Genomic DNA, 15024 nt, shown 5'->3' with positions numbered 1-15024 from the left:
GGGAGAAGCTTTATAAACATTGTGAAATGCTGTCTACGACAAATTCTTAAATATTTGGACCTTTGTGTAAATGCGGCATATGTTATACATGGAATTATTTCATCATCATGTCAGTTTGTCCTAACAATGGACATTTATATTTGCGGAAATGAGATCACAAGTGGACACTTGAAACGAAAGTTAAGATGGGCTGAAATGCCAGGTGTGAACTTACAGAGTTAGAGCTGTTAACTTGTGATTGGTTCACTCAGGACGGATGTTAATGTAAGGTATAAATATACTCTAAGAGTCTCTAACGAGGTCAAACCATAATACAGATGTGAAAAAGGGAAGATAGGAGATGCTGATAAGCGTATTTTAAACACTCACAGAGAGTAGAAGTACAGCACCAACAAACAAAAAGGTCACAACCAGCATATCTGGTACCATACAAGTCCCATATAATCTCATCTGTCACGAGACCAGTGATGCTCTGCAACTAAAAATGGTTGAAATCATGTAAAAATGTTCTTAACTTCACTTCCTTTCTGCTCGTTCCTTCCTCTCCTTCTTTTCCTCCTGCAGCCCTCTCTTTTCTCCAGCTCACTTTCCTACTCTCCCTCATGTTTCGCTGTTACTAATTTCAACTTTGTGTTTGACAATTTTATTCACACAATGAGCAAACACCTCAAAACACCACACACGCTTACATATTAACACGTCATTAATGTAATAAAGTGTGTGAAACACACTTCAAAATGTCATCATGCCTCTTTTAATCTAGAATTGTCTTCAGGCTTTTCCAGAAACTTTAGCAGATTCCCAGAAAAGGGAAATTCATCACACTTAGTCATGAGGAGAGAGTCATATGAATACAACCTACGTGTACGTGTTTGTTTGTGTGTGTTTGTGCATTGTAGCTGCTGTACACATCTGGTGAAGCATGTGGTTTGAATCAGACACATGCATGTGGACCAGCATGTGTGGACACATTTCACCGTCGCAGTGAGGTCACAGTTAAATTGTGTGTAAGTGTGTGTGTGTGTGTGTGTGTGTGTGTGTGAGTTGCGCAACACTGGACTCAGGAGGGACTGGATGTCTGAAAGATGTTAACATGCCAAGAGGACCTGGGCGTGTCGGAACAACACTCTACCTAACCTCTCGCCTGTGGCTAAAGCTGATGTGTGTCTCACCATGTGGTAGTTGACGATCTCCTGGAGGCTTTCTCCACACTTCTCAAGGCATTCCTGCAATGTTGATGACACACACACACACACAATGTAAGCACACAAGTTTCCATACAAATATAAACTTCTTTTTCACATAATAAATAATAAAAACATGTTTCCAAACTGTCCCCGTGTATACTGTTGTGTCCAGAGAACTTAATCAGGACAAAATAAGCTCTACACGGAGCGGTTACTGACTGGAAGACAATTATGTCTCCACAGTTTCACCCCAAAGCTACCAGGGCGACACTCGTACTGACAGGAAATCTAGTCCAAATGTTTTCCTAAGAGAAAACCATAAAGCAGGTTTCAGATCTCTCTGCTTCCAGCCATGTAAACTATCAAGCATAAACATCTCCTGTCTGCATGTGGCCACATCTGTCATGTTTAAAAACAGCTGGATGACTCGGTGTCTGGACAATACTGTTTATACTGCTCTGCTGTTATTATTCATGTGGGGAATCACAGGAATGTCCCCGCAAAGACAGATGAGTGGTCATTTGTTGAGAAGTTAACCCCTCAAACATCCCTCAGCGAAGAACATACAGATCTGAGGTCAGTTTTGAACTCCTTGCTCACCGATATCATCTCCTCTTTCTTGCACTGCTGGGACAGGTCCTTGATGCCGTTGACAAAGAGCTTGTTGGCGCTGACGTAGGCCCTGCCGGCCTCAATCATCCCACTGCACAGCTTCACCAGCTAGCAGGGGGGAGAAAATAAAAATAATCACTTTAAATACACAACAAAAACACCGTCTATTTAAAGAGTCACATGTTTTACACAGTGTGATGCTGGGATATTAATAGTTACAGTGGTGTCGGGAATCAAAAGCTTAAAAGAATCGTTAGTCACATTTAGAAGCTCAAATTTAGAATAATCCTCGCGTCAGTTTCTAGGACAGTGTTGGCATCACTGAGGTGAGTGTGGCTTTATAGGAGTGAACATTTAAAAAAGGCAAACGATTAAGATGATCAGGGGAACGTGGGTTTATAATCTCTGTCTGTCTTCCATCAATCTGACAGTAGACCTACAGTAGAGCTTTGACTATAGCTGAAATTTTCCTTTACTCACTCATGAACAGAAAAAAAAACTCTCAGTAGTTTACTCAAAGCTGAGCAGTAAATTGAGATTTAAAACACCTATCAATACTCACACCATCACTGATCGGTGCATGGTCACATAACTGTCATTGTTTGGGTCTTTGGGTTAGTTATTATTATTATTATATATTATAATATATTATATTATATCATTATTATATATAACAGTTTCTGTTTTATTTTGTGGTTATAGTCTCATGAGTCTTGTGACTTTCCACTTCCTGTCTTTGTCTTTTTCCTGCTCTTTTCTTTGTGTTTTCTCGTTAATCATTATTTACGCCCGTGTTTTCCCCTCATTCTTCGCTGGAATCGGATGCGTTTCTCGTCTGTTCCCTGCCTCCTGTCTTCCTGTTGTGTTTTACGTTTGCTGCCTGTGTCCTCATGTTATACTGGTTTGTACTTAGTTTAGCTTTTGCTCTTGGATTACTCCTGTTTTGTTGCCAGCCTTCTGGCCTGCCTTATGTTGCTTGGATTTTGTATCATTCAAGTTTTTATTCAACCTTTCTATTCAACCTGCCAGGTTTTGTGTTCTGCATGTGGGTCCTCTTTTGACAACCTTACCAATAACTGGGATGTTTAAAAAAAGTATTAGGCATATCGTTGTTCCACTGTGAGAATTGTTGCATGACTATACTGTATATTGGTGGCTCTCGATGTGGATGCCAAAGCATCCTGGGTTGCTTTAAGGATGAGCCAAAGATGTTTTTTATGTAACAACAGAGGAAACAAGCAATAAATACTGAAATCAATGTTTAAAACCCTGTTAAATATTTGAGAATGTTCATCTACAGGCTTTCAGATCCATCACTGCCACTAAAAGTGGGAACAGACAACTTTCCCTCCTAGCGTATCCGAGTTGTACTATTGTTGGCGCCGCTTTCACAAATCAACTTGATCGCTCTTTGTATTTCTCAGAGTAGCAACAACCAACAACACAGGGCAAAACATGAATTCATTAAGTCTACAAATGAGACGTGAAAGCAGATAGAAATGGTGCCAGGCTGCCAGCCTGCCTGGTCACCAGCCAGCCTTTATTTTCCAAGAAGATTTCGTTCCTGGTGGCAGACAAAATAGTATAGTAAAAGCAAGGTACTTAATTAATAATGATACGTTATAAGGCAAATAAATTGTCTATTGCCTGCTTAAAGAAACCAGGAGAGCTTAATGAAAAACAGAATTAATTCATGGTGTCATACGTGCATGTTTCTGTGCACGTTTTGGTCTGTGAAAATCAAATATGTAAGATGATATTTAGCAAACTTATTGTTTATCCATTGGTTATTTTAAGGTCAGTATCATCTGCAAATCTGCACACAGACTGCACATTACCTGATGATAGCTCCGGATGATTAGTTAAACAAAAAAGTTATCACATGTCGTCCAGTATTTGTAGAGACATTTAACCACATATGTCACCCTCATGGTGGAGCTAGAGGAAAATCAATTAGATTTTCCATGTGGGCACCAGGGATATATATCCTGAATTTCAAGGCAATCCATTTAATTATTGTTGGGGCACCAGTGGGAAAGTCAGGGGATCAAAGTCAGTGAAATCCTCTGGGGGCCATGAATGTCACTTTCAAGAGAATCCATCTTAATAGTTGAAATATTTTAGTCTGGACCAAACTGTCGACAAACCGACATTGGAACCAGTGCGATGACTATAAAAACACTACGAATAAAGACAGTCAGAATAATGGCTAAAAGTAATATAGTGCACATATTGTGTTGTAGGTAGCAAACAGTCCAGCCGTATGAGAGAAGAAGCCTAATTGTAAACATGTTATATTACCAGGTGCAGACAGTTCACAGCCATGGTATGTTCTCACCACATTAACTGGCAACCGCTACACTTTCCCACTTTACGGGTTATATGATAAGCTACAGAGCGGCACACTGTCATTAGCGCTGCACTGACTCAGCTGGCAGTGTGTACTACAGAATGAGGACATGTGTGTGTGTGTTGGTGAGGGGCGGGGTGGAAGAGGGTATGCAGAAGAGAGAGTTGAGTAAACCTTTAATTATCTCATTTGGTGCAGGAGTTCCCAAGGTTGTCGCTATGTGAGTGTGGTTGACTGGGTGGCTGACGGTCAGACTTTTACTCTGCACGGTTCAGAGATGAGAACCGACAGCTGCAGAATCTATAACATGATGAGTGTGTGAGCACTGCTGAAATGAGCAGGCGACGTTGATTTGCAAAAATAAAGTGCACACTGTATGTATAGATGTTGTTATCTGATGTGCATCATACAGTATACGTGTTTATAGTCACGTGTACATGACTGACACTGTTATTGATCCACGCAAAAGACAAGGCAGCGTGATTCCTGCCCTACTGCTGCTCCCAGGCCGGTCTGACAACATATCTGTCAACAAATTGGCCGATATGGGGGAAACTGATCTCATGGTGTGCTGTGCTGAGCCCCCAGGGTCTGAATACAGCCATTACAGGGACAGTATATGTGTCAGGATTTGTTGATAAATGGGCTGGAAGAACAACAGGGGGTCCACTTGGAGACAAATGCCACATCTGGTACCACATGACAGACCTCGCCCTGTTAATTGACTGTAACAGTTACAGTCTAAGGCAGACGTCCTGCTGGTCAATGAGGTGTGAGATGTGCATTATTTGGGGCAATTTATGATCAGTGTATAGTTGAACTGGGCAATATGGCCTTAAAATAATATTACAGTATTTTTAGGCTATATTGTGATACACAATATATATCTCCATATTTTGAAATCGCCTCAAAATCACTTCATAAATGCGAGTTTGTGGATTAAAAAGCAAACAATCCCCCTATTAAGCTGCAAAGTCGAGCTAGCCAGGATTGAACCCATTACAATCTGCATCAGTGAATGTTTTCACAGTGGTCATGAGGGTAAGCACTGCAGGCAGGTTCACTGCGGGCAGGTTCAGCTGTCATCTATCTCATAAATGTTCTCCTTTAAGAGAGTGTCCTCAGGCAGCTTCACAGTGAGGACCCCTGCTGAACAGAACAAATCACCCTGATGGAAACCTCTCCCCCCCAAACCTCGTCATCTGACAATAGTGTTCAAAAGGAGCTCAAAGTTCAATGAGAGGGTCCTGACCTGTTGGGGGCAGAAATAATCTGTGCGTGTGTGTGTGCTTTTATGTGTGATGGGATGAGGGGATGGACGTTTGTTTGAAATGTCAAAGTGTCGCCTGTTGGTTTGCTCTTATTAGAGATGGGGTTGTAACAATGTGGAGCTGGTGATAAAGCAGAGACAGACTGCAGTAACAAGAAAAGGAAATGAATCTGTTTTATTATCTACTGGCTGCACAAGATGGACTGTACGCTTCTAAGTGAGCTCAATCTAAAGATATTATTGATGTGAAGACGCAGACTGAATCAAACGAAGAAGAAAGAAGGTGCGGCCACCACTTAACAACATTAACTCTATCTCATCCTCTAAAGTCTATTAGTTTATCTGTGAAGGCATCACATTAGCTCATAGACTCCCTTGAGACAGTTAGTCATCAATTCCTGTGGTCTTCCATCAGAGCCAGAGTTGTAAGTAATGAGATCTGACAATGATGCAACGAAGAAATTCATTCCTATTGTCTAGTTTGCCATTAACTCTTATCACCTCCACCAAGCAGGTAATGTTTTCACCCGTATCCCTTTGTTGGTTGATTTGTTTGTCAGGAGGAATACACAAAGCAACTGAATGTATTTCCACGATGTAGATGGTGCAGATCTGAAGGACAGATCCAGGATTTTTTTCTCCCTTTCCTTAACATTGCAAGATCAGGAATCTCAGGGAATAATGCATCTTGATGAAGATCTATGAGTGAGTACACTTTGTTGCGGTCCTAGATCTGGTGAGCTTAAATTATGGTTAAGCAGTTAGTCGCGTTTGAAGTCATACAGGTCTATTGAGTTTGGCTCTTAGGCTTGATTGAATTAAAGGGGACTATTTTATATTATCTTATGAAAATAAACATGTAATATATGTATCAATAAATGAGATTCTCATCTTTTTGGTCATTGTGGTCATTAAAAAAACACCTGCAGAGAAACCTTTTAAAATATGGTGTCCCTACAGCCACGGATGTTAATAAACACTAATGATCCATGATGAGCTATTGTTGTGTTGCATGCAGCATTTTCTTCGAGCAAGCAGGTCAGACAAAGACGTCACATGCTCAGATAACAGAGGACTGCTCTGTGATGCTGTCACACTGCAGAATATAAAACTGCCTCTGTGACATTAATCAGTGTTTGCTCAGTGTGCACCAGCACCAATATATGAGCGTGTGTGCAGCTATTAAATATAATAACTCACGTCTGCAGTGTTTCCTGGTTTAAATAGCCTTGACATTTAGATAAGAGAGTGGGAGACAGACAGAGGTGCAGAGGGCTTTCTGATCATTTTCACAGTATCTAAGGAAAATACTGTTTATAGAAAAGTCTCTCTTTTAGTGTTTTAATAATGTGTATAATATTTACGTACTACACCAGCTTTTGAGTGATTACCATGATGTAGGAAGAAACATGTAAAGGAACATATACATGCAGCGTATCAGTCGAATTTGCTATTTTAATGAGAATCACAGAAAAACATATTAGCGTGGTTCATACCTTGTCAAGCTTCGCCTCAATCTCCACCACGTCTGTCTCCACATCATCAATTCCAGCCCTGTAGAGAAGATACAAAGTCACACAGTTAATCAGACAGTAACGCCCGACCCTGCACAAACCAGAAAAACTGTCTTTCTGAGAAGAGGAACCACACATTAATCCGAAAATTGTTACACAGTCAGAGCGAGAGTCAAACTCCTGGATTAGTGACAAACCATAACGTCATAGTGACTAATACCAATGTCAGGCCTTGTAACATTCAAGTTTGAAATGTGTTTGTGACATTTTAAAAAGCTGAAAAATGACGCAGAGGGAACAAAAGGCTTGGAGAGATGAAGGTATGATGAAAGGATGACAGGAAAGACACCAAACTGATGCAATAAGAAGTATATTGTTCTGTGTATTCAAACGCGAGCCTCCAACCATCTTAGCATTTACATTATCTGTATTTCCCCCCCACTGAAAATTAAGCAGCAATCAGGCGCCATGCATCACAGTCTCGCGGACTTGATCATTAATCCTGATGACCGGATCGACAAAGGCATCACTCTGGAAGATTAGTGGCCACGGCTGAGCTGCAAAATCAATGAATGACATCATGCAGAGTCGTAGACTGACACTTCAGTATCCATGAGGTGAGGAAGAGGCAGCGGCGGCACAAAAGGTTTTATAAATCGGGCACAAGCAGAAGAGAAAAGAACGAATAAAAATGCAATCCAGATTTAGGTGACATTTTAAATACACACTAAATATGAAGATAACCGGACTTGAGGGCCCTGACTAGAGTGTTTGAGTGTTTGAGTGTGTGTGTGTGTGTGTGTGTGTGTGTGTGTGTGTGTGTGTGTGTGTCAGGTGGTTTGGGTGGGCGAGAAACCTTTACCATCCTACCCCTAGGGGTCTTCTTCCATTAACGTGCAAGCACGCACACACTCATTCACATTTACAGGGTCAGTTGTTATGGCAACTCCTTGTATGTGGGCCACAGAGGCTGTACTTGAGGTCCCGCTATGTCAAATTGTTTTTCTTATTCCTCTGACACACAAACCTACATACACCGAAAAAGGTTCAAAATTAATCCCGTGAGAGAAAAGCACAGAATGACTCATTAGGTGAATACACATGAACTCCTCGGGATCAGCTGGAGCTTATCGGTCGAGGTGCCAAGCATCTGCGTCACACCCTGCATGTGCTGCAACATGTTGACCATAACACAAAAAGCTCTGGGAGATGATGAGCTCATCAAACAGCTTCGACTCCACCCTCTTGTACAACGCTTTAGTGGAGGAGTTGGATGAAGAAAATGAAAACACTTAAGCAACAACACCTGCTCAGCTAGTTTATTCTACAAAGGTCGTGACTCGGCCTGTTTCTGCTTCAGAGGGGATGTGCGCGGCGAAGGAGCGGAGGGGGGCTGAGATGTCAGTCCGCAGCTTTAGCACCTGCTCCATAGAACAACATTCACAGAATTCCTTTCTGCTCCTGAGCTTTTTCACAATGCTCGGAGATGTTCGGCTCATTCTTCACTTGTGTCCGTCCTCTTCTTCTTCTCTCATCCAGAACACACACACTGTTTACACAGACTGCACCACAACACGACACTCACACAGCGGGGAGACACGTGTGTGTGGTCTGCACAGAAGGCTGATTTATATTGTTTCACAGAGCTGGAAAACAGAGCTGATGAGACCTTTCATTAAGCAGCCTGAGTAATTTGCTGCACTTAAGTATTGTTGTTGCAAAATGTCTGGCGTGCAGTGTAATCCATCAAACTGGCTCACAGTTTCTCCTCTTCTGCCACATGTTGATTAGAAATACAACACCGCACGTACGTGCTTCATGTTCTCCGCTACAGTAAGTCATCATGAAGGGACCACGTTCAATGTCAGACAGCTGTTCAATCTAGAGGATAAGCTCATTACAAGCGTGCCGTGTCTCGGGCAGCTCACACTGCCAATAAACAGTTAGTGACGCATAGACAACATTTAATACAGGAGCAGCCCATTCACTATTGATCCAAGTTCTCAAGTTCATCACGCAAGAAAGTAGGATCACTGTGGTGCTTGTGCTTTGCAAGTTGGATGCATGTAGTGTTGACATGCAAGTTTTATCTGATATCACCATGTTGGTGTTCTTCCTCCAACAGTGTTTCTCAATCTTGGTCCTGGTGGCCTCCAGCCCTGCGTGTTTTTAATGATTCCCTGATTCAAATGAATGGGTCGTTATCAGGCTTCATCAGAGCAAAATGTGTGTGTAATGAAACAGCAACGTCCAAAAAGCAAAAGTTCACATCTTGAGCAAGCTGTTGTGGCTGAGTGGTTTAAGGCTGCGTCCATGTGCTCCTCGGATGGTCCCACTTCCCGAGTTCGGAAGTCATTCTTTGCAGTCATACATTTCAGTACCAAGGATGCTCCTGAAGCAACACTGATCATGATGTTGTAGGAACAACACCAACACGTTTGTGCGTGTATGTCAAAGTGTGTTGGGAATTATGCAGAGCTTTGAAAATCAATACACTAAGAAGGTTGTCAACTCGGGCAAGGTTAAATATTAAAAACAACAACAACAAAAAAAACACTGCAGAGGCAAATGTGTGTGTTTGAGCACGTGTGTAAGCTTATATTTTTGTCCTTATTTGTCCCCTACAGTGAAGAGTATCAGCTATTAATGCGTTTCCTTAACTAAGTGCACCAGAGAGTTATGGGATTATTAGATTATGGGTAAGGCTGCAAGACACGATTGTTGCGTGCAGATAAAAAGGCAGTGAGGAAGAAGATGATACACATGTGCTTTAAGATTTGGTCTCAATGACACTTGCTTCCTGTGTGTGTTTAGTGTGTTTGAAAAACTGGAGGAACACCCCAGAGCTGCTCCACTCATGATGATGACGGTGATGCAGCTCAGTCCGGAGGGGGGATGGGCTCATCCTCCCCGCCAGTTGTTGCATACTGTACGCGGCCTGACATCACCAGTAAGGGGGGGAGGGGAACCTCACATGCACAAGCTCCACATGCACTTCTATCAGCCCCAACAACCATCCACATTAGAGTCTATTCTTGTCCCCCACGCTGCGTGTGTACTCTAGCATGAAGCTCGCGTGGCTATCCTCTCGCATCTCTTCACACGAGAGCCGACACACACACACACACACACACACACACACACACACACACACACATGTCCAGCCCAGAGACATATCTGAGCCCCCCATGTCTTCCAGACTCGATGTGTCACATGGCATCACATCCACATCAGCATCACTTCAAGGACCAGAGGGACAATGGCAGAGGGACCAACAAGTCCTCTGATACCAGATGAGCCTGGACCAAATGGCTGAAATAGTCGCGTGCAATGAGACATTAGCAAAGATATTCAGTGGAAATGACATGATACATGTCTGTTAGACATGATGTGCCTTGAGTAAAACAAACACTGGACTATGTAGAGTCAGATGAGAGAGAGAGAATAAGTTAACATCATTATCTACTCACCACCAAAGTCGATCAAGTTTTGATTATGACAAAAACAACGTTGTAGCACTCTCCTAAACAACTGATTTAGATGGGGACTTGTTTTAAAACATAAAAAAACAACTGAAAATAACATAAATGGCTCCATACAGCTCGTACATTTTTTTATTTAAAATACTTTTATTTATTTACACCCCCTTTTAAACCTAAATCTTCACTGTAGCTGCTAAGCTAAAAGCGTTAGCATACACCCTGGCTGAAGTGGGTTCATGAGCTGGATGTTGCGTTGAGGGTAAATAAATTATTTTTACATCAATTTGGGATCTCTGAGTGTCCAGAGTCCAGAGACCACAACAAACTGTATGGAGCTATTTTATGTCATTTCTGTTGGTTGTTTTTTTATGTTTTAAACAAGTCCCCATCTACTTCAGTTGTTTAGGAAAATGCTGCAACATTGGTTTGCTGTGAAGCTCCAGAAATGTTTTGTAGACTACAAACCCGATTTTCTATCGGCATGACGGTGAGTAGATAATGACTGAATTTTCATTTTTGGGTGAACTTATCATTTAACAGGGAACTGGCTTTAACTGAACAATATCTGCATTAAAACTGAAACCTAATAATGCAGCTTCTAATCAAATGTAATCATCATCATGTAAGCATCATTGCAACACCTGTGCATGCATCCACGCTCAACCTCCTCTGTGGTGCTTCCTCATCTGAGCCACTGACCTAAAATGCATCCTTATGAGTGTATTTGTGTGGCAGACGTGCAATTTGTTTATTGTGCACAAGCATACTGAACGTATTATTAATATATTGCAAAAACAGTTTACTGTATCATCAACAGTTATTTCGTTTAATTCCTTCATGTTTTATTCTGCATTATCTGCGAGCTGACTCAGCAAGTCTGGCAGTGAGGGGCACTGACCTCATTTTCTACTAACATCAGGTGGATGGAAAGCAAATCCGCGGTCTACACACACACACACACACACACACACGCATACACACACACACACACAACTAATCGTAAATAAACAAATGAATGGGATGTCGGATATGACAGACTGAGCACACATACACATGGACGCACATAAAGACACAGAGAAACAGAAATAAACAAATGAATCAGATGGAGAATATGACAGACGACACACACCCACACCCACACACACACACACACACACAGACATTGACCCAGAAACCTACTAAATACAGGGTTTCATCAAAAAACTCTCGGCCTACTAGGACACAAGCCAAAACTATGCTCCACCCAAATGCACAGGTAGCTACATGTAACTTTCTGCTACACAAAGAGGATGAAAAAGTCCTGAAGTCCTTGCTGCCGTGTGGTGTTTGCTGACAGCTGGTTCGTTTATGTAAAGCAACATGTTCTTTCACATCAAACAACTATCTCTGTATTCTTTTTGGATTTTGATAATTAAAGGCAGTTAGAAATTTAAATAGGAGGCTGACTCATGACTGATGTTAGCATGCACCAGGGCTAGGCAGTATATCTATATCATATTACTGTATTATCGTGATATGAGACTATATATGGACCTCAAATTTTGGATGTCGTTATATTGTGATATGGTATAAGTGTTGTCTTGTCCTGCTTTAAAGGCTGCATTACAGTAAAGTGATGTCATTTTTCTGGTTGATTTTGTCGCTCAGTCCAAGAATTAATGAAGTACTTCTGAGGAGATTTCAAAATACTCAGATAAGATATTTTATATTACCATATTTTATCATTCTTTTTATTTCAAAAAGACTAGAGAAGGGTCTGCGGTAACAGTCTCAATGTTGTTATTAAGCTGGCTGTACTGTACTTTACTGTACACACACACACACACACACACACAGATTCAAACTATACAGTCTTATGTATAATGTATACACGCTTTCATCATCCTCCACAGACAAGTTCAGACCACACACACACACACATGCGCGCCAAAACATCCCCTTCCCAGAATTCCAAGTAGCGAGCTCCATGGCAACCATTCATTGACCCCGATCACCATGGCAACAGGCATCAGCATTACTCACGCTTTTTCTACTGGCCAATTTCCTCTTTGTGTCTGATGTGTCTGTCCCTGTATCTCCCTCTTCGTCTCACCAGCTCCCTGATTTTCCACTGATACCTTCTTTTTCCTGGGAGGACGTCAGCCAAAAGTCAACAACCTGCTGATACAATCTTTGTCACGGGCAGGCAGGTATGTTACAGTGGTGAGCAGGTGGCTGTAGTGCGGCCTGTGGTGCATCTACATTGCCCGCTGCAACAGGCAAAGTGCCCTTGAGTAGCATACTTAGCATACTGATCCCCTAAGAGCTACAAAGGCTCTGCGGTCAGTCCTGCTCACTGCAGAATCATCGTCATAACATGTCAGTCAGTCATATTGATACTTCTTAGCTGCACTGATTCCCCACGTTTCTACATGCCATCACTTGTTGCAAAACCAAAGATAAAATCACTTGCTTTGATTTTCGATTGGAGAAGTAAAACCATTAATAGATCACATGTCCTGAAAGAGTAGATCATTCTGCTCTGTCTGAGGTTGGTTTTTGGGGTGGGGACAGTAACTGCAGCCCGTCCTTCATTTCTTTGTTCTTACATCCTAAACCACCCTCACCCAGCCTCTATATTAAAATCACTTTTGGTCACTTCAAACAAACATTTGCAGCTTTTACATTGATCCCTTGCGCAGTCAAATGCTTCTCTAGGACAGGATATGAAAGTCCTTGTCATTTCATATTCCGTTCTTTGCTCTAATTTTTCTCCATGGCAGCCGTCTCCCCCGAAATCATCCATTCCCCCATCGCTCTTTGTTTCATTTGTGCACGCCTCCGTCTGTCCGTCTGACAATCTCTGTCTGCCTGCTGTCTGTCTGCAACGCTCCTTCATTAGCTGCTGGCATGAAGCTCGGGATAGTGTGGTTTTGTTTTTGTGTGTGTTTAGACAGAGAGAGAGAAAGGAGGAGAGACAAAGAGAGACGACTACAGTAATAATAACTCCAAATTTCAAAAAGCTCAGTTTGTGTTGTTCAGTCACGGGTTGATGCACAAAATGCAACTTGATTCAAGTCGCCACACACGTGTGCAGACTCAATTAAAAGAGCCTCCAGTAAATGATCCTCTCACAAAAAAACACACACACACTTGCCTTAACAGACCGCCTTTTCACACCAACAACAAGCCAAGTCAAACACTAGTATCTTATGTGCGGCTAACAAAGAAGCCTTCACTGCTTCCCCTTAAACCCCCCCTCCCAACACACAACAAACATCACACTCATTGCCTGAAAAAACATTTGACTGCGCCAATGGCCGATGAGACAAAGAGACCAAACATGATGCTGACAAACAGGACAACCGTCGTCTGTGTCCTCCTCGCGTCTCAGTGCGATGGTATTACACGAATCGGAGCTGACTGAGACAAAGTAATGTGCTGATCCACTGCTCGTCTGCGAAACGAGCCATTCAGGCACATCCTTTAATCTAAAACCATAAAGGAATAGTTCCACATTTTGATTTATACGCCTTTTTGCAGAGATTTAGATGAAAAAATGTATACCACTTTCATATTTGTATGCTTATTACAGTCAACAGTCAGTTAGCTTAGCTTAGCATAAAGACTTGAAACAGGTGGAGACAGCAAGCCTGGCTCTGTCCTAAGGTAACAAAATCCACTTACCGACACCTCTAAAGCTCTCTCATTATCCAGGAGGCCAGAGGAAACTCCAGGAAGTTACTGCACCCCACCGAGAAATAGTCCCTCACATTACCCACATAAAACAACAAAGTCTTGTTTTCATACTATGGGTCTGTGTATAGATTAAACAAACATACTGTACGTCTTAATTAGTGAGCTTTGCATGTGCTGGTAGAGGTGTTACTGTTGGAGAGAGCCAGGCTAGTTTCCCCCCTTGTTTCCTGTCTTTATACTAAGCTAGAATAACCTGCTGCTGGCTGCAGCTTCACATTGAACAAACAGGTGTGAAACGATACCTCTCAGGGGAAAAACTTTATTTTCTTTTACATTCTGAGCAAAGATCAGAGAGAAATCAAATGTCACAGGGGTTGCAACTAACAATTATTAGCAATTAAGCCGTCAAAAACACTTTGATTATTTGTTGTTGATGAAGTTTCTATTGATTGTGGAGCAAAGACCAACGTCCAACTATGGAAACCTTCAGGTTTAAACAGTGATCTTAAAATACAGTGAGTATATTACTTTTGCTAGAGCTGCAATGATTAGTCGATTAATCGGTTTGTTGATTCAAAGAAAATTAAGTGCTGATTATTTTGATCATCGATTAATCATTTCAATCCATTTTCAAGCAAAAATGTCAAAACATTTGCTGGTTTCAGCTATTAAATATAAGGATTTGCTGCTTTTCTTTGAAACTAATGATTGTAAATGAATGAATGAGTCTTTGGGCTTTTGGACTTGGTTACGCGATTCACCGATTCATTGTGAAAATAATCATTAGTTGCAGCCTGAATTCCTGGAAATAAAATGTCTATTTTGATGTTTAAACAGAGCATGTCTGGTGGATTCCTGCCTCAAACTGGCTGCCGCATCGGTCAGCGATACTGGAGAACAGTGGCTACACATTTGTTTGAACAGCTACATA

At 41.8% G+C, this 15024-nt stretch overlaps 1 protein-coding gene across 1 annotated transcript in view; it reads right to left on the bottom strand.

Moving 5' to 3' along the window:
- Nucleotides 1–15024, bottom strand: part of LOC311255425 (arf-GAP with coiled-coil, ANK repeat and PH domain-containing protein 3-like) — a 63682-nt gene that overhangs the window by 27971 nt on the left and 20687 nt on the right. Inside the window, exons 2-4 of the mRNA XM_084349893.1 lie at nt 6916–6973; nt 1788–1907; nt 1173–1226 (exon numbers count right to left, since the gene is read on the bottom strand). Of these exons, the coding sequence (XP_084206019.1) occupies nt 1173–1226; nt 1788–1907; nt 6916–6973 (232 nt within the window). The remainder of the gene's footprint in view (nt 1–1172; nt 1227–1787; nt 1908–6915; nt 6974–15024) is intronic.

Source organism: Pagrus pagrus (assembly GCF_965226575.1).
Source record: "Pagrus pagrus genome assembly, chromosome: 3".
NCBI classification, from domain to species: domain Eukaryota; kingdom Metazoa; phylum Chordata; class Actinopteri; order Spariformes; family Sparidae; genus Pagrus; species Pagrus pagrus.
The sequence above is the reverse complement of the archived record's forward strand: the minus strand, read 5'-3'. Positions and strand labels throughout refer to the sequence as shown.